This window comes from Grampus griseus (assembly GCF_964374135.1).
Source record: "Grampus griseus genome assembly, chromosome: 8".
NCBI lineage: Eukaryota > Metazoa > Chordata > Mammalia > Artiodactyla > Delphinidae > Grampus > Grampus griseus.
The window spans coordinates 24032540-24054232 of NC_139002.1; the positions used below are offsets into that span (position 1 = coordinate 24032540).

The 21693-nt window shown below is 38.3% G+C and overlaps 1 protein-coding gene across 1 annotated transcript in view; it reads right to left on the bottom strand.

Moving 5' to 3' along the window:
* Nucleotides 1-1024: 1024 nt before the first annotated feature.
* The window catches only part of DDX10 (DEAD-box helicase 10), a 292509-nt gene continuing 271840 nt past the window's right edge, over nt 1025-21693 (bottom strand). Inside the window, exon 18 of the mRNA XM_082660858.1 lies at nt 1025-1783. Coding sequence (XP_082516984.1) covers nt 1606-1783 — 178 coding nt within the window. The 3' untranslated portion in view covers nt 1025-1605. The remainder of the gene's footprint in view (nt 1784-21693) is intronic.

A 21693-nucleotide genomic window follows, 5' to 3' on the forward strand; every position in this document is an offset into this window, starting at 1 on the left:
CAAAAACTGTCTTGGTGTTTTACTGTCCATTCATTAACTCAAAAAGACTTCATTGAACCTATTATAGGGCAGGTGCTGTGTCTGGCTCTGGGGATACACAGGAGGGATAAACACATTCCTTATGCTCTCAAGAAACTTGTCTTACAACAGGGGCAACAGGCTTATAAACAAATGTCTTCAACATTACATAATAAGCACTGCAACAGAAGTAAGAAACATGCCAGATCAAGGCTATGAAGAGAATTCTGACAACACGGAAGACTGGCCTAAAAAATGTGAGGCAGGAAGCACAATGACCAGTTAGGAGATCACTGCAGAAATCTGAGCAGGTCACGATGAGAATGTAACTCTGCCTGAAAGCAGAAGCTGTAAAGACAGAGAAGAAACAATGGAGATAAGAGAGTCATTATGAAGAAGAATCAATAGAACCATCAAAGTGAAGGGTGGGGAAAGGGAGAAGCTGAGGAGTCGTCAAGTTTCTCATTTTGAGGACTAAAAGATGTTGGTGTTGCTCATGAGGATACCAAGCAAGAAAGTAGGAGAAACTTTTCAGAGACAAATATGGACTTAGGCTGAGATGGAAGCAATTATGGATATTCCCTTCCTTGGATTCATGAATCATTTGTACCAGTAAGCAAAAATTATTTTTGTTTGTGCATGGAGTGGAAAGTAGGAAAGGGAGAGAATAAGGAGAAGATGACAAATCATGATCAAATCAGTGGTGTCATGCCAAGGCACAGATTTCTTTCCCTGTGAAGAATTTGCCAGTTACTTATAACCAAAAGAGGCTCTGTGTTATTCTACTCATTATCAGGAGCTGGCTCTGGGCAGGGATCTGTGGTACCTGCTGCAAAAGGCACTTGTAGAAGACCTACAGCATACTAGGTGCTCACTAACAGATCTGGTTTTAGATCACAAAGTCTTCAGAGTCAGGATTTCTATTTATAAATGGCTACCAAGTCTGCAAGTGTAAGTTAAATGATATCTTTAGGAAGGCTAATTTAAGAATATGAAAGATTCACTGTTTCAGGAATTGGCCAAACATTTTAATCTTAACAAACTTCCCTTGAGAATGCTCTCATATTTCTGGATACAATGAAAACATTAATATTTTATTTTATAGGAAATATGTTTATTATTGATCATGGCAATTAAAAAATATTCATTTTTTCTCAGGGTTGGTCCATCATACTCATCATACTCTTTCTCTGAGCAATTTTGTTTAATATTACAGAGAAACTTCTGTATGGTAAGCAAAACAGGAATTTCCAACAATGAAACAAGGTCTCTAGAACTTGCCAGTAAAACAAAGGAAGATTTCCAGTGATAAGATGCAGGAATCCATGGATAAAATCTAACAGAGCACAGGCTGGAAAATGAGATCAGGAAATTTTATAATCCACCATCACTGTGAGTTTGCTCTGGGATGGTGCAAGCATGGCCTGTGAAAGGGGCTTAGAGGTATGATAGTTCCTGTCTGAAGAATGGGTCCTTTGGGCATGGGACTCATGTTACCTACGTGCCCCAAAGCCAACTGTTTTTTCAACTTCTTGCCCACATAATCATGACTAGAGGTTTCAAGGAGAAGACAAGAGCAAGTACTATTTAGCTTTGACTTTTGAGCAGATGTAACACCAGCTCTTCATCCTCGGCTAAAGACAGGCCTGTATCCAAAGGCTCTGAGGTTTCCCACTTGGTCTTCTTTCTGTCATGACTTGTGGGTCCCACGTCTTCCACTTCACTGTCGTTCTTTTTCCTCATTGCCTTCTTCTTCTTGGTATCACTGGTGGGAACAAATCCAATGATTTACTTTATAAATAAATAAATCCATTATTATGAAGTCAAACACTTAAAATAGAACAAAATTACCAATAACACATACTTAGTAAAGTGATATTATTCAAGAGGGAAAGAAGCTATAACAACATCAGGCTATCTGTGTCATAGTAACTACCTTCCCATTAACAGATGTGGGGAGGGGGCCTATCATATACCAGGCACTGTGCAGGGTACATTGTATACACTGTGTCATCCAACCCTCACAGTAATTCTAGGAAGCCCTGGATATATCATTCACAATATGAGGACACCAGTTGGCCCACATTCTGGCTCCAGACTGGCTCCAATCTGCGCTTGTCCTGTCACATCAAACAGTCTCTATAGAGTTAGGTTATCATTTAGGTAGCAGTAATATCTGTTGTGATATATAGATCATGAATAAAATAGAATCTGAAATGTTAAGTTACAAATTACTTAAGACATCAAGTAAATCTGCCCCATTTAAATCTGTATCTAAGACTCACAAATGGTCTGAAGAAAACATAAACACTACTGCAGTATTCGGCACACACTTGAGGCACAGACCATAAAAATAAAACTAATTTCTGAAGGTAGAGAAAAGCACTTGATACATTAAAATCAGAAGAGAAAGCAAAACATCCTCAAGGCATTTTAACATACCATCATCATGTTCAAAAATGACCAAATTATTGGATACAAGTTTAAAACAAAATAAAAAATCCATCTAGTAGCAATGGCAGTAGCAACTATTTATTAAGGGCTTACCAAGGGTCTGGCACTGTGCTACATGCTTTACATAGATTACAACATTTATCTTCATGACAATTCTTGGTGTGGTGAGCACCAGCCTCATTCTACAATGAGGTTAAAAGAGGTTAATGACTGAACCTAGATTATGCACATGGAATTCAAACCCAGAGCTGAATTACTCTAAATTCAGCCCCAAAGTCAGACAATCGAAAGCAAAATGTATTCCAAGCATAGGATGTATTTCAAAAGAGAATAAATTGCTCAAGTTACAATGGACTCTATTATGCCTTAAGAAGATAGTGGGGATATCAAAGTGAATGTGCCTAATCAGCATATCCAGTTCTGACCAGCCTGAAGCAAAACTGTAAACTATTTCCCCATTCACCTCCCAGAAATGCCCAGTACTCTGACTCAGCAGCCATTCTCTCTCACCACTGGAGGAAAGACAAACTATGAGGTTATTTAAAGCTACAAATAATCATATTTTAAAAGGGTGGGTATGTACCTACAGAGATGAACATGAAAGAGTTCCCTATAATGGGAATTCAGTCAGTAAACAAAGTTACTCTTAGTGGAAAGAGGACTCTAAAAAAAAGTACTGAGTCCTAAAATCTGCTTGATTATGGCCAGTATGGTGCCAATTCCACCGGGCTAGAGTACCATGATTTATTTGGAACAAGTTAATACTGATTTTTGCCCTGCCTGTATTTCAAGTGCATCTAAGAGCAGCTCATCAGAAGCAGCCTAATTAGTGGGCTTTACTAACGCCTCCTTTCTTAATGTGCTCTGCACACTATATTCTGTGCAGGAAATAGCTGGTTCAGATACTAAAAAAAAAAGATGGAAAATTTATGTAGATGGAAAATATTTTCAGAATTAGCAGCACTGCTGCTTTGTGGACCAGTTCAAATTTTAAAAAGATATTTTATACTACTTTCCATAGCAAAAAAGTGGTAACTGGTAGAACAAATTAATTATTAAATAATGATTTAGATATTCTACAGGTAACTTACTAAAACGGGGGAAAATGTTATGAATCTAGACAACATTCATTTCCCAAAAAGGGAATAATGTAATAAATCTGGTAAACATTTAGTCAGAATATGGTCATAATTTGGTATCTTCAGAAAAGGACTCGGCGGGGACCTTCAAGATGGTGGAGGAGTAAGACATGGAGATCACCTTCCTCCCCACAAATACATCAGAAATACATCTACATGTGGAACAACTCCTACAGAACACCTACTGAACACTGACAGAAGACCTCAGACTTCCAGAAAGGCAAGAAACTCGCCATGTACCTGGGTACGGCAAAAGGAAAAAGAAAAAACAGAGACAAAAGAATAGGGACAGGACCAGCACTTCTGGGATGGAGCTGTGAAGGAGGAAAAGTTTCCACACGCTAAGAAGCCTCTTCACTCATGGAGATGGTGGAGGGAGAATGGGGGGTGGGGGAAGCTTCGGAGCCACGGAAGAGAGCTCAGCAACAGGGGTGGAGAGGGAAAAGCGGAGAGATTCCCGCACACAGGATCAGTGCCAACCAGCACTTACCAACCTGAGAGGCTTGTTTGCTCACCAGCCAGGGTGGGGGGGTGGGGCCGGGAGCTGAGGCTTGAGTTTCCGAGGTCAGGCCCCAGGGAGAGGACTGGGGTTGGCTGCGTGAACACAGCCTGAAGGAGGCTAGTGTGCCACAGCTAGCTGGGAGGGAGTCTGAGAAAAAGTCTGGAACTGCCTAAGAGGAAAGAGACCATTGTTTTGGGGTACGTGTAGAGAGGGGATTCAGAGCACTGCCTCAATGAGCTCCAGAGATGGGCACAAGCCGTGGTTATCAGCTTGGACCCCAGAGACAGCCATGAAGCACTAAGGCTGCTGCTGCTGCCACCAACAATCCTGTGTCCAAGCACAGGTCACTATCCACACCCCTCCACCGGGAGCCTGTGCAGCCCGCCACTGCCAGGGTCCCATGATCTAGGGACAACTTCCCCAGGAGAACACATGGCACGCCTCAGGCTGTTGCAATGTCATGCTGGCCTCTGTCGCCGCAGGCTCGCCCCGCATTCCAATTATGACCACCGTACCCGTCCCTCCCTGTGGCCTGAGTGAGCCACAGCCCCTAATCAGCTGCTCCTTTAACCGCCTCCTGGCTGGGCAGGGAAGAGATACCTGAGGGTGACCTACATGCAGAGGTGGGGCCAAAACAAAGTTGAACCCCAGGACTGTGCGAACAAAGAAGAGAAAGGGAAATTTCTCCATGCAGCCTCAGGAGCAGCGGATTAAATCCCCACAATCCACTTGATGTACCGTGCATCGGCTGAATACCTGAATAGACAATGAAATGTCCCAAAATTGAGGTGGTAGACTTTAGGAGCAACTGTAGACTTGGGGTTTGCTGTGTGAGACTGATTTGTTTCTGATATTTATGTTTATCTTAGTTTAGTTTTTAGAGCTTGTTATCATTGGTGGATTTGTTTATTGGTTTGGCTGCTCTCTTCTTTATTTTCTGAATTATTATTTTCTTTATGTTAATAATTTTTAAATTTTTTCTTATTTTTAAAAATTTTTTTTCTTTCTTTTCTTCTCCCTTTTCTTTTGAGCCATGTGGCCGACAGGGTCTTGGTGCTCCAGCCTGGCGTCAGGCCTGATCCTCTGAGATGGGATAGCCAAGTTCAGGACACTGGACCACCAGAGACCTCTGGGCCTGAGTAATATCAATTGGCAAGAGCTCTCCCAGAGATATCCGTTTCAGTGCTAAGACCAGCTTCACCCAACAGCCAGCAGTTGGATGCCCCATGCCAAACAACTAATAAGAAAGGAACACAACCCCATTGATTAGCAGAGAGGCTGCCTATAATCATACTAAATTGACAGACACCCTAAAACACACCACTGGATGCGGCCCTGCCCACCAGAGAGACAAGATCAAGACTCATCCACCAGAACACAGGCACCAGTCCCCTACACCAGGAAGCCTACACAATCCACTGAACCAACCTCACCCATTGGGGGCAGACACCAAAAAACAACATGAACTACAAAACTGCCACCTGTGAAAAGGAGAACACAAACACAGTAAGTTAAACAAATTGAGAAGACAGAGAAATATGCAGCAGATGAAGGAGTAAAGTAAAAACCCACCAGACTAAACAAATGAAGAGTAAATAGGCAGCCTACCAGAAAAAGAATTCAGAGTAATGATAGTAGAGATAATCCAAAATCTTGGAAATAGAATGGAGAAAATACAAGAAACATTTAACAAGGACCTAGAAGAACTAAAAAGAAAAAATGATGAACAACACAATAAACAAAACTAAAAATTCTCTAGAAGGAATCAATAGCAGAATAACTGAGGCAAAAGAACAGAGTGACCCAGAAGATAAAATAGTGGAAATAACTAGCACAGAGCAGAATAAAGAAAAAAGAATGAAAAGAAATGAGGACAGTCTCAGAGACATCTGGGAGAAAATTAAACACACCAACATTCGAATTATAGGGGTCCCAGAAGAAGAGAAAAAGAAAGGGTGTGAGAAAATATTTGAAGAGATTATAGTTGAAAACTTCCCTAACAAGGAAATAGTCAAGTCCAGGAAGTGCAGAGAGCCCCATACAGGATAAATCCAAGGAAAAACACACCAAGACACAAATTAATCAAACTATCAAAAATTAAATACAAAGAAAAAATATTAAAAGCAGCAAGGGAAAAGAAACAAATAACATACAAGGGAATCCCCATAAGGTTAGCAGCTGATCTTTCAGCAGAAACTCTGCAAACCAGAAGGGAGTGGCAGGACATATTTAAAGTGATGAAAGGGAAAAACCTCCAACCAAGATTACTCTACCTGGCAAGAATCTCATTCAGATTTGAAGGAGAAATTAAAATATTTAGAGACAAGAAAAAGTTAAGAGAATTCACCACCACCAAACCAGCTTTACAACAAATGCTAAAGGAACTTCTCTAGGCAGGAAACACAAGAAAAGGAAAAGACCTACAAAAACAAACCCAAATCAATTAAGAAAATGGTAATAGGAACATACATATTGATAATGACCTTAAATGTAAATGGATTAAAAGCTCCAATCAAAAGACATAGACCGGCAGAATGGATACAAAAACAATACCCGTATATGTGCTGTCTACGAGAGTCACACTTCAGATCTAGGGACACATTCAGACTGAAAGTAAGAGAATGGAAAAAGATATTCCATGCATGCAAATCAAAAGAAACCTGGAGTAGCAATTCTTATATCAGACAAAAGAGACTTTAAAATAAGGACTATTACAAGAGACAAAGAAGAACACTACACAATGATCAAGGGATCAATCCAAGAAGAAGACATAACAACTGTAAATATTAATGCACCCAACATAGGAGCACCTCAATACATAAGGCAAATGCTAACAGCCGTAAAGGGGAAATCAAAAGTAACACAATAATGGGAGGGGATTTAACACCCCACTTTCACCAATGGACAGATCATCCAAAATGAAAATAAAAAAGGAAACACAAGCTTTAAATGACACATTAGACAAGATGGACTTAATTGATATTAATAGGACATTCCATCCAAAAACAACAGAATACACTTTCTCAAGTGCTCATGGAGCATTCTCCAGGATAGATCATATCTTGTGTAACAAATTAAGCCTTGGTAAATTTAAGAAAAATGAAATCGTACCAAGTATCCTTTCCGACTACAACACTATGAGACAGGATATCAATTACAGGAAAAAAACTGTAAAAAATGCAAACACATGGAGGCTAAACAATACGCTACTAAATAACCAAGAGATCACTGAAGAAATCAAAGAGGGAATAAAAAATACCTAGAAACAAATGACAATAAAAACATGACGACCCAAAACCTATGGGATGAAGAAACAGCAGTTCGAAGAGGGAAGTTTATAGCAATACAATCCTACCACAAGAAACAAGAAACATCTCAACTAAACAACCTAATCTTACACCTAAAGCAATAAGAGAAATAAGAAAAAAAAAAACCCTCAAAGTTAGCAGGAGGAAAGAAATCATAAAGATCAGATCAGAAGTAAATGAAAAAGAAATGAAGAAAATAATAGTAAAGATCAATAAAAATAAAAGCTGGTTCTTTGAGAAGTTAAACAAAATTGATAAACAATTAGCCAGACTCATCAAGAACAAAAGGGAGAAGACTCAAATCAACAGATTTAGAAATGAAAAAGGAGAAGTAACAACTGACACTGCAGAAATACAAAGGATCATGAGATTAATACAAGCCAACTATATGCCAATAAACTGGACAACCTGGAAGAAATGGACAAATTCTTAGAAAAGTACAACCTTCTAAGACTGAAACAGTTAGAAATAGAAAATATAAACAGACCAATCACAAGCACTGAAATTGAAACTGTGATTAAAAATCTTCCAACAAACAAAAGCCCAGGACCAGATGGCTTCACAGGCGAATTCTATCAAACATTTGGAGAAGAGCTAACACCTATCCTTCTCAAACTCTTCCAAAAAATAGCAGAGGGAGGGACACTCCCAAACTCATTCTACGAGGCCACCATCACCCCGATACCAAAACCAGACAAAGATGTCACAAAAAAAAACTACAGGCCAATGTCACTGATGAACATAGATGCAAAAATCTGCAACAAAATACTAGCAAACAGAATCCAATAATGTGTTAAAAGGATCACACACCAGAATCAAGTGGGATTTACCCCAGGAATGCGAGGATTTTTCAACATATGCAAATCAATCAATGTGATACACCATATTAAAAAACTGAAGGATAAAAACCATATGATAATCTCAATAGATGCAGAAAAAGCTTTTGACAAAATTCAACGCTCATTTATGATCAAAAACTCTCCAGAAAAGTGGACATAGAAGGAACCTACCTCAACATAATAAAGGCCATATATGACAAATCCACAGCCAACATTGTTCTCAATGGTGAAAAACTGAAACCATTTCCTCTAAGATCAGGAACAAGACAAGGTTGTCCACCCTCACCACTATTATTCAACATAGTTTTGGAAGTTTTAGCCACAGCAAGCAGAGAAGAAAAAGAAATAAAAGGAATCCAAATCAGAAAAGAAGAAGTAAAACTGTCACTGTTTGCAGATGACATGACACTATACATAGAGAATCCTAAAGATGCTACCAGAAAACTACTAGAGCTAATCAATGAATTTGGTAAAGTAGCAGGATACAACATGAATGCACAGAAATCTCTTGCATTCCTATACACTAATGACGAAAAATCTTAAAGAGAAATTAAGGAAACAATCCCATTTAACAATGCAACAAAAAGAATAAAATATGTAGGGATAAACCTACCTAAGGAGACAAAAGACATGTATGCAGAAAATCTATAAGACACTGATGCAAGAAATTAAAGACGATACAAACAGATGGAGAGATATACCATGTTCTTGGATTGGAAGAATCAACATTGTGAAAATGACTATACTGCCCAAAGCAATCTACAGATTCAACGCAATCCCTATCAAACTACCAATGGCATTTTTCACAGAACTATAACAAAAAATTTCACAATTTGTGTGGAAACACAGAAGATCCTGAATAGCCAAAGCAATCTTGAGAAAGAAAAATGGAGTTGGATGAATCAGGCTCCCTGACTTCAGACTATACTACAAAGCTACAGTAATCAGGACAGTATGGTACTGGCACAAAAACAGAAATATAGGTCAATGAAACAGAATAGAAAGCCCAGAGATAAACCCACGCACATACGGTCACCTTATCTTTGATAAAGGAGGAAAGAATATACAATGGAGAAAACAGAGACTCTTCAATAAATGGTGCTGGGAAAACTGGACAACTACATGTGAAAGAATGAATTAAAACACTTCCTAACACCATACACAAAAATAAGCTCCAAATGGATTAAAGACCTAAATGTAAGGCCAGACACGATAAAACTCTTAGAGGAAAACACAGGCAGAACTCTCGGTGACATAAATCACAGCAAGATCCCTTTTAACTCACTTCCTAGAGTATTGGAAATAAAAACAAAAATAAACAAATGGGACCTAATGAAACTTAAAAGCTTTTGCACAGCAAAGGAAACTACAAACAAGACGAAAAGACAATTTTCAGAATGGGAGAAAATATTTGCAAATGAACCAACTGACAAAGGATTAATCTCCAAAATATAAAAGCAGCTCATGCAGCTGAATATGAAAACAGCAAACAGCCCAATCCAAAAATGGGCAGAAGACCTAAATAGACATTTCTCCAAAGAAGATATACCGATTGCCAACAAACACATGAAAGGATGCTCAACACCACTAATTATTAGAGAAATGCAAATCAAAACTACAAGGTGATATCACCTCACACCGGTCAGAATGGCCATCATCAAAAAATCTACAAACAATAAATGCTGGAGAGGGTGTAGTGAAAAGGGAACTCTCTTGCACTGCTGGTGGGAATGTAAATTGATACAGCCACTATGGAGAACACTAAGGAGGTTCTTAAAAAAACTAAACATAGAGCTACCATACAACCCAGCAATCCCACTACTGGGCATATACCCTGAGAAAACCATAATCCAGAAAGTCATATACCACAATTTTCGTTACAGCAGTATTTACAATAGCCAGGACATGGAAGCAACATAAGTGCCCATCGATAGATGAATGGATAAAGATGTGGCACATATATACAATGGAATATTACTCAGCCATAAAAAGAAACAAAACTGCGTTATCTGTAGTGAGATGGATGGACCTGGAGTCTGTCACACAGTGAAGGAAGTCAGAAAGAGAAAAACAAATACCATATGCTAACACATATATGAAATCTAAAAAAAAAAAAAAGGTTCTGATGAACCTAGAGGGAGGAAAGGAATAAGGACGCTGACCTAGAGAATGGACTTGAGGACACGGGGAGGGGGAAGGGTAAGCTGGGACAAAGTTAGAGAGCGGCATTGACATATATACACTACCAAATGTAAAATAGTTAGTGGGAAGCAGCTGCATAGCACAGGGAGATCAGGTCAGTGCTTTGTGACCACCTAGAGGGGTGGGATAAGGAGGGTGGGAGGGAGATGCAAGAGGGAGGGGATATGGGGATATATGTATATGTACAGCTGATTCACTTTGTTATACAGAAGAAACTAACAACGCTGTAAAGCAACTATACTCCAAGAAAGACCTGAGGAAAAAAAAATACTAAATAAAACACGACAGCTACTTCAACTTAAAAAATAAAATAAAAAATAATAAATTAAAAAATAATAATAAAAAGAAAAGGGCTCTTCTAAATGGTTTGGCACCAGAGGGTGATGTCAGCAACATGGCTAAATGAGATATCCTCGCTCATGTTCCCTCCCAACCACAATCCGGCATCCGTCCATGGACAAAAGTGCCTTTGTGGGAGCTGTGGGATCTAGCACCATTACACTAAGAGGCCCGGGAAGAGTCTGTCCCAATCATGTGTCGGGTAAGAGGTATAGAGACCTGTCCCAGCTGTGAACCCTGCAGTGGCCCACAAACCACCGCTGCAGTCCCTCTTGGCAGTGGAATAACAATATTTATATAATCAGCCACACATAAGTGAGCCTTTATGGAAGTCCAGGTCTCCTGTGGAGAAGTTCCAGCATACGAATGCAGCAAAAAAACACGAGTTTGGACACACTGGAGACAGTAAATGGAACAGTTTGACTTTATTCATATCAACCCTCCTCCAAAGTGGCACAGTTCAGGGCCAAGAAAGATCTTCTTGGCCTGTGATTTTTCCTATTGGGGAAAGTGAGAACATATGAGTGAGTGAGTGCCTGGCTTCCCCTACTATACAAAACTTCCTCCCCATTTCTCTCTCACCCTATCCAGAGTACTAAATAATGAGCTGCATGGGGTGGGGACTGAGTGGGGAAGAGGCTAGAAGAGTGGCAGATAGGACTCTCAGAGGTAATTAAAAGGACATGAATCCTACTAACTATACCATGAATTCCTTCAAGAAGCCTACCTACGAACTGCTGGAGACGCCCTGCATGTAGATCCCTCCAACTGGCCATGGGCACCCCTAGGGCTCCATGGGCCTCACCCACACCCCTGTCCACCCTGTATCCAGATCCCTGTAAGTGCTCCTGATGTTGGTGGTGAGAGTGAGCTTTGGCAGATAGCTAGTGAGCATGACCCAAACCTGCAGGTCAGGGAGAGGCCACAAGCTTCAGCTTTAGTATCACCCATGGGAAAACGAAAGGGAAGCTATCAGTATGCATCCTGGTGCATTGCAGAATGAAGAGAAGGTACACAAGTTTAAGAATTCTCCCACAAAAGGGAGCAAGAAGCACAGAGCAGGCATATCTATAGAAAGTCTGAGAAAGCCTCAGAATCCCTAGGAGGGCTGACAAAAGGTATTCTCTCCTGAAGGCAGTTAATAAAGACTGGAGAAGTTGACTGCTACTGCAAATGTGACGACAGCAACACAAAACCTGAAACGTGAAAAATCAAGGAAACATGACACCACCAAAGGATCACAATAATCTTCCAAAAACCTATCACAAAGACATGAAGATCTACAATTTACTGGATAAGGAATTCAAAATAGCTGTTTTAAGGAAGCTCAACGAGGTACAAGAAAACACAGAAAGAAAATTCAACAAAATCAGGAAAACAGTACACAAACAGAGTAAGAAATTCGACAAAGAGACAGAAATCATTAAAAAGTACCAAACAGAAACTCTGGAATTGAATAATACAATGAATGAAATGAAAATCTCAAAAGAGAGAATCAACAGCAAATGGATCAAAGAGAAGAAAGAATCTGTGAGTTAGAAGACAGGAATTTTGACATTATCTAGTCAGGGGAGAACAAAAAAAATAATAATAAAAAGAGTGAGGAAAGCCTGTGTGATCTATGGTAAATTCTCAAAGGAAACAACTTGTGAATTACTGGAATCCCAGAGGAAGAGGAGGAAGAAGGGGTAAGAAAACTTACTGAAAGAAATCACAGCTGAGAAATTCCCTAATCTGTGTAAAGATTTGGATACCCAAGTTCACGAAGCTCATGGGTATCCAAACAAACTCAACTTAAAGAGATCTCCTCCAAGACATATTATAATAAAATTGTCAAAAATCAGAGAAAAAGACTGAATCTTAAAAGCAACAAGAGAAAAGAAACTTGCAGCTTACAAGGGAGTTCCCATAAGACTATTAGCATATTTCTCAGCAGAAACGTTACACACCAAGAAAGAATGTGATGATATAAGCAAAAGTGTTGAAAGGAAAAAAACCTGCCAACCAAGAATGCAGTCATCCCTCAGAATTCATGGGGAATTGGTTTTGGGACCCCCCTTCTTCCCCCTCCCAGTGATACCAAAATCTGCAGATGCTCAAGTACCTATATAAAATGGTGTAGTATTTGCATGTAACCTACTCACACCCTTCCATATGCTTTAAATCATTCCTAGACTACTTTTAATACCTAATAAAATGTAAATGCTATGTAAACAGTTGCTGGTGCGTGGCAAATTAAGATTTTGGTTTTTAGAACTTTCTGGAATTTTTTTTCCTTGAGTATTTTCGATTCACAGTTGGTTGAATGTGGATGTGGAACCCATTGATACAAAGGGCTGACTGTACTCTATCTGGCAATGTTGTCCTTCAGAAATGAAGGAGAGAGAAAGTGTATCGCAGACAAAAAAAAGCTGAAGGAATCCATCACCACTAGACCTGCCTTAACAACAACAAATAAAAATGCTGAAAGGAGTTCAAGTTAAATCAAAGGACACTATTTAGTACATGAAAATATCCAAGACACTGGGTAAAGGTAAGTATACAGTTAAATTCAAAATATGCTACTACTGTAATATGGTGGTGTGTTCAACATTTAACTCTAGTATAAAGGTTAAAGGGCAACAGTATTAAAAATAACTATAGCTACAATACTGGTTAATAAATACACAATATAAAAGGAGGTAAACTGTGATATCAAAAACGTAAAAAGAGGGGAGTAAAAGGGTAGAGGTTTTGTATGTGATTAAAATAAGCTGTTATCAGTGTAAAATAGACTATTATCTATCTATAAGATGTCTTCTGTAAGCTTCATGGGAACCACAAAGCAAAAACCTACAGCAGATTCACAAAAGATAAAAAGAAAGGAATCAAAGCATACCACTCTAAGAAATCATCAATTCACAATGGAAGGTAGCAAGAGAAGGAAAAAAAGGAACAAGGGAACAACAAACAGCCAGAAAACAATACAATGGCATTAGTAATTCCTTACCAATCAATAATTATTCTAAATGTAAATGGATTAAATTCTCCAATCAAAAGGCATAGATTGGTGGCATAGATAAGACCCAACTATACGCTACCTACCAGAAATTCAATTCACCTTTAAGAACACATAGTCTCAAAATGAAGGGCTGGAAAAAAGATATTCCATGCAAGTAGAAACCAAAAGAGAGCAAAGGTAGCTACTTACATCAGACAAAATATACTTTAAGCTAAAAATGGTAACAAGAGACAAACAATATCATTATATAAAGACAAAGAGGTCAATTCATCGAGAGGATATAACAATAATAAATACACATAGACCAAACACTGGAGCACCACAATATATTAAATATTAACAGATCTGAAGACAGAAATAGACAACAATACAATAAGAGAAGGGGACTTTAGTATACCACTTTCAACAATGGCTAGATCATCCAGACAAAAAAAATCAGTAAGGAAATGCTGGATTGGAACTACACTTTAGAGCAAAGAGACTGAACAAAAATATACAGGACATTCTGCCCAACAGCAAAGGAATACACATTCTTGTCAAGCACACTCAGAACATTCTTCGGAAACACTATATGATAAGTCACAAAACAAATCTTAGCAATTTCAGTAGACTGAAATCATACCAAGTATTTTTATCAACCACAATGGTATGAAACTAGAAATTAATTATAAGAAAACTGAAAAATTCACAATATGTGGAAATTTAAAAACACAGTCCTGAACAACCAACGCGTTGAAGAAGAAATAAAAAGAGAAATCAAAAAACATCTCAGGGCTTCCCTGGTGGCGCAGCGGTTGGGAGTCCGCCTGCTGATGCAGGGGACGTGGGTTCGTGCCCCGGTCCAGGAGGATCCCACATGTCGCAGAGCGGCTGGGCCCATGAGCCATGGCTGCTGAGCCTGCATGTCCGGAGCCTGTGCTCCACAACGGGAGAGGCCACAGCAGTGAAAGGCCCACATACCGCAAAAAAAAAAAAAAAAAAAAACATCTCAGAAATCAGCAGAATACACTTTCTTCTCAACTGCACACGGAACACTCTCCAGGATAGATCACATCTTGGGTCACAAATCAAGCCTCAGTAAATTTAAGAAAACTGAAATCATGCATCTTTTCCAACCACAAAGCTATGAGATTAGAAATCAGTTACAGGAAAAAAAAATGTAAAATACACAACACAAGGAGGCTAAACAATATATTACTAAACAATCACTGGATCACTGAAGAAATCAAAGAGAAAATCAAAAAATACCTAGATACAAAGGACAATGAAAACATGATGACTGAACCTATGGGATGCAGCAACAGCAGTTCTTACTGGGAAATTTATAGCAATCCAATCTTCCCTCAAGAAAGAAGAAAAGTCTCAAATAAACAATCTAACCTTACACCTAAAGGAACTAGAGAAAGAAGAACAAACAAAACCCAAACTTAGTAGAAGGAAAGAAATCATAAAGATCAGAACAGAAATAACTGAAATAGAAACAAAAAAAAAAAATAGGAAAGATCAAGAAAACTAAAAGATGGTTCTTTGAGAAGATAAACAAAATTGATAGCCAGACTCATCAAGAAAAAGAGGGAGAGGACTCAAATCAACAAAATTAGAAATGAAAAAGGAGAAGTTACAACAGACACCGCAGAAATACAATGTATCCTAAGAGACTACTACAAGCTACCCTTTGCCAATAAAAGGGATACCTGGAAGAAATGGACAAATTCTTAGAAAGGTATAACCTTCCAAGACTGAACTAGTAAGAAATAGAAAATATGAACAGACTAATCACAAGTACTGAAATTGAGAGTGTGGTTAAAAATATTGTGACAAACAAAAGTCCAGGACCAGATGGCTTCACAGGTGAGCTCTATCAAACATTTAGAGAAGAGCTAACACCCAATCTTCTCAAACTCTTCCAAAAAATTGCAGGGGAAGGAACACTCCCAAACTCATTCTATGAGGCCACCATCATCCTGATACCAAAACCAGACAAAGATACTACAAAAAAAGAAAATTACAAACAAATATCACTGATGAATATAGATGCAAAATCCTCAACAAAATACTAGCAAACAGAATCCAACAACACATTAAAAGTATCATATACCATAATCAAGTGGGATTTATCCCAGGGATGCCAGGATTATTGAATATATGGAAATCAATCAATATGATAGACCATATTAACAAATTGAAGAATAAAAACCCCATGATCACCTCAATAGATGCAGAAAAAGCTTTGACAAAATTCAACACCCATTTATGATAAAAACTCTCCAGAAAGTGGGCATAGAGGAAACTTACCTCAACATAATAAAGGCTATATATGACAAACCCACAGCAAACATCATTCTCAATGGTGAAAAACTGAAAGCATTTTCTTCTAGGATCGGAAAAAGACAAGGATGTCCACTCTCACCACTATCATTCAACATAATTTTGAAAGTACTAGCCACAGCAATCAGAGAATAAAAAGAAATAAAAGGAATACAAATTGGAAAAGAAGTAAAACTGTCACTGTTTGCAGATGACATGACACCATACACAGAGAATCCTAAAGATGTCACCAGAAAACTAGTAGTGCTAATCAATGAATTTGGTAAAGTTGCAGTATACAGAATTAATGCACAGAAATCTCTTGCATTCCTATACATTAATGATGAAAAATCTGAAAGAGAAATTAAGGAAACACTCCCATTTACAACTGCAACAAAAGGAATAAAATATCTAGGAATAAACTTACATAGGGAGACAAAAACCTGTATGCAGAAAACTGTAAGACACTGATGAAAGAAATTAAAGATGATAAAAACCGATGGAGAGATATACCATGTTCTTGGATTGGAAGCCTCAATATTGTGAAAATGATTATACTACCCAAAGCAATCTACACATTCAATGCAATCCCTATCAAATTACCAATGGCATCTTTCACAGAATTAGAACAAAAAAATCTTAAGATTTGTATTGAGACACAAAAGACCTCAAATAGCCAATGCAGTCTTGAGGGAAAAAAACGGAGCTGGAGGAATCAGACTCCCTGACTTCAGACTATACTACAAAGCTACAGTAATCAAGATAATATGGTACTGGCACAAAAACAGAAATACAGATCAATGGAACAGGACAGAGAGCCCAGAGATAAACTTACCCACCTATGGTTAACTAATCTATGACAAAGGAGGCAAGGATATACAATGGAGAAAAGACAGTCTCTTCAATAAGTGGTGCTGGGAAAACTGGGCAGCTACATGGAAAAGAATGAAATTAGAACACTCCCTAACACTATACACAAAAATAAACTCAAAATGGATTAGAGACCTAAATGTAAGACCAGACACTAAAAGACTCTTAGAGGAAAATATAGGAAGAACACTCTTTGACATAAATCACAGGAAGATCTTTTTTGGTCCACCTCCTAGAGTAATGGAAATAAAAACAAAAATAAACAAATGGGACCCAATGAAACTTAAAAGCTTTTGCAAAGCAAGGGAAAATACAAACAAGACAAAAAGTCAACCTCAGAATGGGAGAAAATATTTGAAAACGAATCAACTGATAAAGGATTAGTCTCAAAAATATATAAACAGCTCATGCAGCTCAATATTAAAAAAACAAACAACCCAATCAAAAAATGGGCAGAGACCTAAATAGACATTTCTCCAAAGAAGACATACAGATGGCCATGAGGCACATGAAAAGCTGCTCAACATCACTAAATATTAGAGAAATGCAAATCAAAACGACGAGGTATCACCTCACACCCGTCAGAATGGGTCATCAGAAAATCTACAAACAACAAATGCTGGAGAGGGTGTGGAGAAAAGGGAACCCTCTTGAACTGTTGGTCAGAATGTAAATTGATACAGCCACTATGGAGAACAGTATGGAGGTACCTTAAAAAACTAAAAAATAGAATTACCATATGACCCAGCAATCCCACTACTGGGTATACCCTGAGAAAACCATAATTCAAAGACACATGCACCCCAATGTTCATTGCAGCACTATTTACAATAGCCAGGTCGTGGAAGCAACCTAAATGCCCACTGACAGACGAATGGATGAAGAAGATGTGCTACATATAGCCATAAAAAGGAACGAAATTGGGTCATTTATAGAGACGTGGGTGGATCTAGAGACTGTCATACACAGTGAAGTAAGTCAGAAAGAGAAAAACAAATATCGTATATTAATGCATATATGTGGAACCCAGAGAAATGGTACAGATGAACCAGTTTGCAGGGCAGAAACAGAGACACAGACGTAGAGAACAAATGTATGGACACCAAAGGGGGAAAGTGGCTGCGGGTGTGATGGTGGTGTGATGAACTGGGAGATTGGGATTGACATATATACACTAATATGTATAAAATGGATAACTAATAAGAACCTGATATATAAAAAAATAAATAAAATTCTAAAATTCAAACAAAAAAGGATCATCATGATCAAGTGGAATTCACCCCAGGGATGCAAGGATTTTTTTAATGTCCACAAATCAATCAGTGTGATACACCACATCAACAAACTGAAGAATAAAAACCATATGATCATTTGAATAGATGCAGGAAAAACTTGTGACAAAATTCAACATCATTTTATGATAAAAACTCTCCAGAAAGTGGACACAGAGGGAACCTAACTCAACATAATAAAGGCCATATATGACAAACCCAAAGCAAACATCATTCTCAATGGTGAAAAACTGAAAGCATTTCCTTTAAGATCAGGAACAAGACAAGTATTTCCACAATTGCCACTATTCAAAATAGTTTTGGAAGTCCTAGCCATGGCAATCAGAGAAGAAAAAAGAAATAAAAGGAATCCAAATTGGAAAAAAGAAGTAAAATTGCCAGTGTTTGCAGATGACATGATACTATACAAAGAAAACCCTAAAGATGCTACTAGAAAACTACTAGAGCTAATCAATGTATTTGGTAAAGTTGCAGGATACGAAATTAACGCACAGAAATCTCTTGCGTTCCTATATATTAATGATGAAAAATCTGAAAGAGAAATTAAGGAAACAATCCCATTTACTATTGCAACAAAAAGAATAAATTACCTAGGTATAAACCTACCTAAGGAGGCAAAAGACCTGTACTTAGAAAACTATAAGATACCGGTGAAAGAAATCAAAAATGACACAAACAGATGGAGAGATATACCATGTTTTTGGATTGGAAGAATCAATATTGTGAAAATGACTATACTGCCCAAAGCAGTCTACAGATTCAGTGCAATCCCTATCAAATTACCAATGGCATCTTTCACAGAACTAGAACAAAAAAAATTTAGAATTTGTATGGAAACACAAAAGACCATGAATCGCCAAAGCAATCTTGAGAGAGAAAAACGAAGCTGGAGGAATCAGGCTCCCTGATTTCAGACTGTGCTATAAAGCTACAGTAATCAAAACAATATGGTACTAACACAAAAACAGATCAATGGAAACAGGATAGAAAGTCCAGAGATAAACCCACGCACCTATGGTCACCTAATCTATGACAAAGAAGGCAAGAATATACAATGAAGGGGACTTCCCTGGTGATCCAGTGCTTAAGACTTCACCTTCCAATGAAGTGGTTGTGGATTCGATTCCTGGTCGTGGAGCTGAGATCCCACATGCCTCGCAGCCAAGAAGCCAAAACATAAAACGGAAGCAGTATTGTAACAAATTCAATAAAGACTTGAAAGAATATATAATGGAGGAAAGACAGTCTCTTCAATAAGTGGTGCTGGGAAAACTGGAAGTTACATGGAAAAGAATGAAATTAGAACACTCCCTAACACCATACACAAAAATAAACTAAAAATGGATTAAAGACCTAAATAAGGCCGGATACTATGAAACTCTTAGAGGAAAACAAAGGCAGAACACTCTTTGACATTAATTGCAGCAAGATCTTTTTCGATCCACCTCCTAGAGTAATGGAAATAAAAACAAACAAATGGGACCTAATGAAACTTAAAAGCTTTTGCACAGCAAAGGAAACCATAAACAAAATGAAAAGACAACCCTCAAAATGGGAGAAAATATTTGCAAACAAAGCAAGCATCTAGGGATTAATCTCCAAAATATACAACAGCTCATGCAGCTCAATATCAAAACAAACAATCCAATCAAAAAATGGGCAGAAGATCTAAATAGACATTTCTCCAAAGAAGACATACAGATGGTTAAAGAGCACATGAAAAGATGCTCAACATCACTAATTATTAGAGAAATGCAAACCAAAACTACAATGCGGTATCACTTCACACCAGTCAAGAATGGCCATCATCAAAAAATCTACAAACAATAAATGCTGGAGAGGCTGTGGAGAAAAGGGAACCCTCTTGCACTGTTGGTGGGAGTGTAAATTGATACAGCCATTATGGAGAACAGTCTGTAGCTTCCTTAAAAAACTAAAAGTAGAACTGCCATATGACCCAGCAATGCCACTACTGGGCATATACCCTGAGAAAACCATAATTCAAAAGGAGTCATGTACCACAGTGTTCACTGCAGCTCTATTTACAATAGCCAGACATGGAAGCAACCTAAGTGTCCACTGACAGATGAGACAGATGAATGGATAAAGAAGATGTGGCACATATATACAATGGAACATTACTCAGCCATAAAAAGAAACGAAATTGAGTTAGTTGTAGTGAGGTGGATGGACCTAGAGTCTGTCATACAGAGTGAAGTAAGTCAGAAAGAGAAAAACAAATATCGTTTGCTAACACACATATATATGGAATCTAAAAAAAAAAAAAAAAAAAAGGTCATGAAGAACCTAGGGACAAGATGGGAATAAAGACGCAGACCTACTAGAGAATGGACTTGAGGATACGGGGAGGAGGAAGGGTAAGATGGGACAAAGTGAGAGAGTAGCATGTACATATATACACTACCAAATGTAAAATAGATAGCTAGTGGGAAGCAGCCACATAGCACAGGGAGATAGCTCTGTGCTTTGTGACCACCTGGAGGGGTGGGATAGGGAGGGTGGGAGGGAGGGAGATGCAAGAGGGAAGAGATATGGGGATATATGTATATGTATAACTGATTCACTTTGTTATAAAGCAGAAACTAACACACCATTGTAAAGCAGTTATACTCTAATAAAGATGTTAAAAAAAAAGGCATTCAATAAATGCCTACTCATCTGAAAGGCAGAAATCATGACCTTGTTGAAGGTTCTTAGGAGTCCTGAGAGGTACCATTACTGCAATGAAGAAGGCAATGTTTCATCAGAACTTGCTTCTAATTCAAGTTCCAACGGAGTCACAGAGGAGAGCTTTACGCATGGGAAAACTCCCACAGCACTCAGTCCAGTCTGTGGGTACACAGGCGCCAGGCTGCTGACCAATCCCCTGTTTTTAATAGCACAAGTTCCTAGTGTTCTAAATTTTGGCTTTGCATATGTTTTTCAAAATTATATAAATGGTCATGTTAAGGCTAAATTTAGTAATTCATTTTTCCAAACACATGACTTCTGTTGAGTTAACACCCAGTCAGCGGACAGTTAAAATTTTACCATTACTACAGCTTCCATGAGATGTAATGGGCAATCATCTAACTTTTAAGTACTTACAGATTAACTACTACCTCCCTAATGGTATCTTAGTTTCCTCTTCCTTTGTCACCATTACTTATATCTGTATTTCTAGGTTCCATCCTTGGCCCTTTACTATTCTCATTTTACATATTCATTCTGAGTATTCTCATGCAGTTCAGTATTCCAACTATCTTCCATAGTGCTAATGACTTATAAAATATTCATCTTTATAGCCTAGAGTTCTTTCCTGACTACCAGATCAGCATATTCAGCTGGATCCTGGAAATCTCTATCTACATTTGCAAAGGCACCGCAAACTCAACATGCCCCTAACTACTACATGTTTTCCC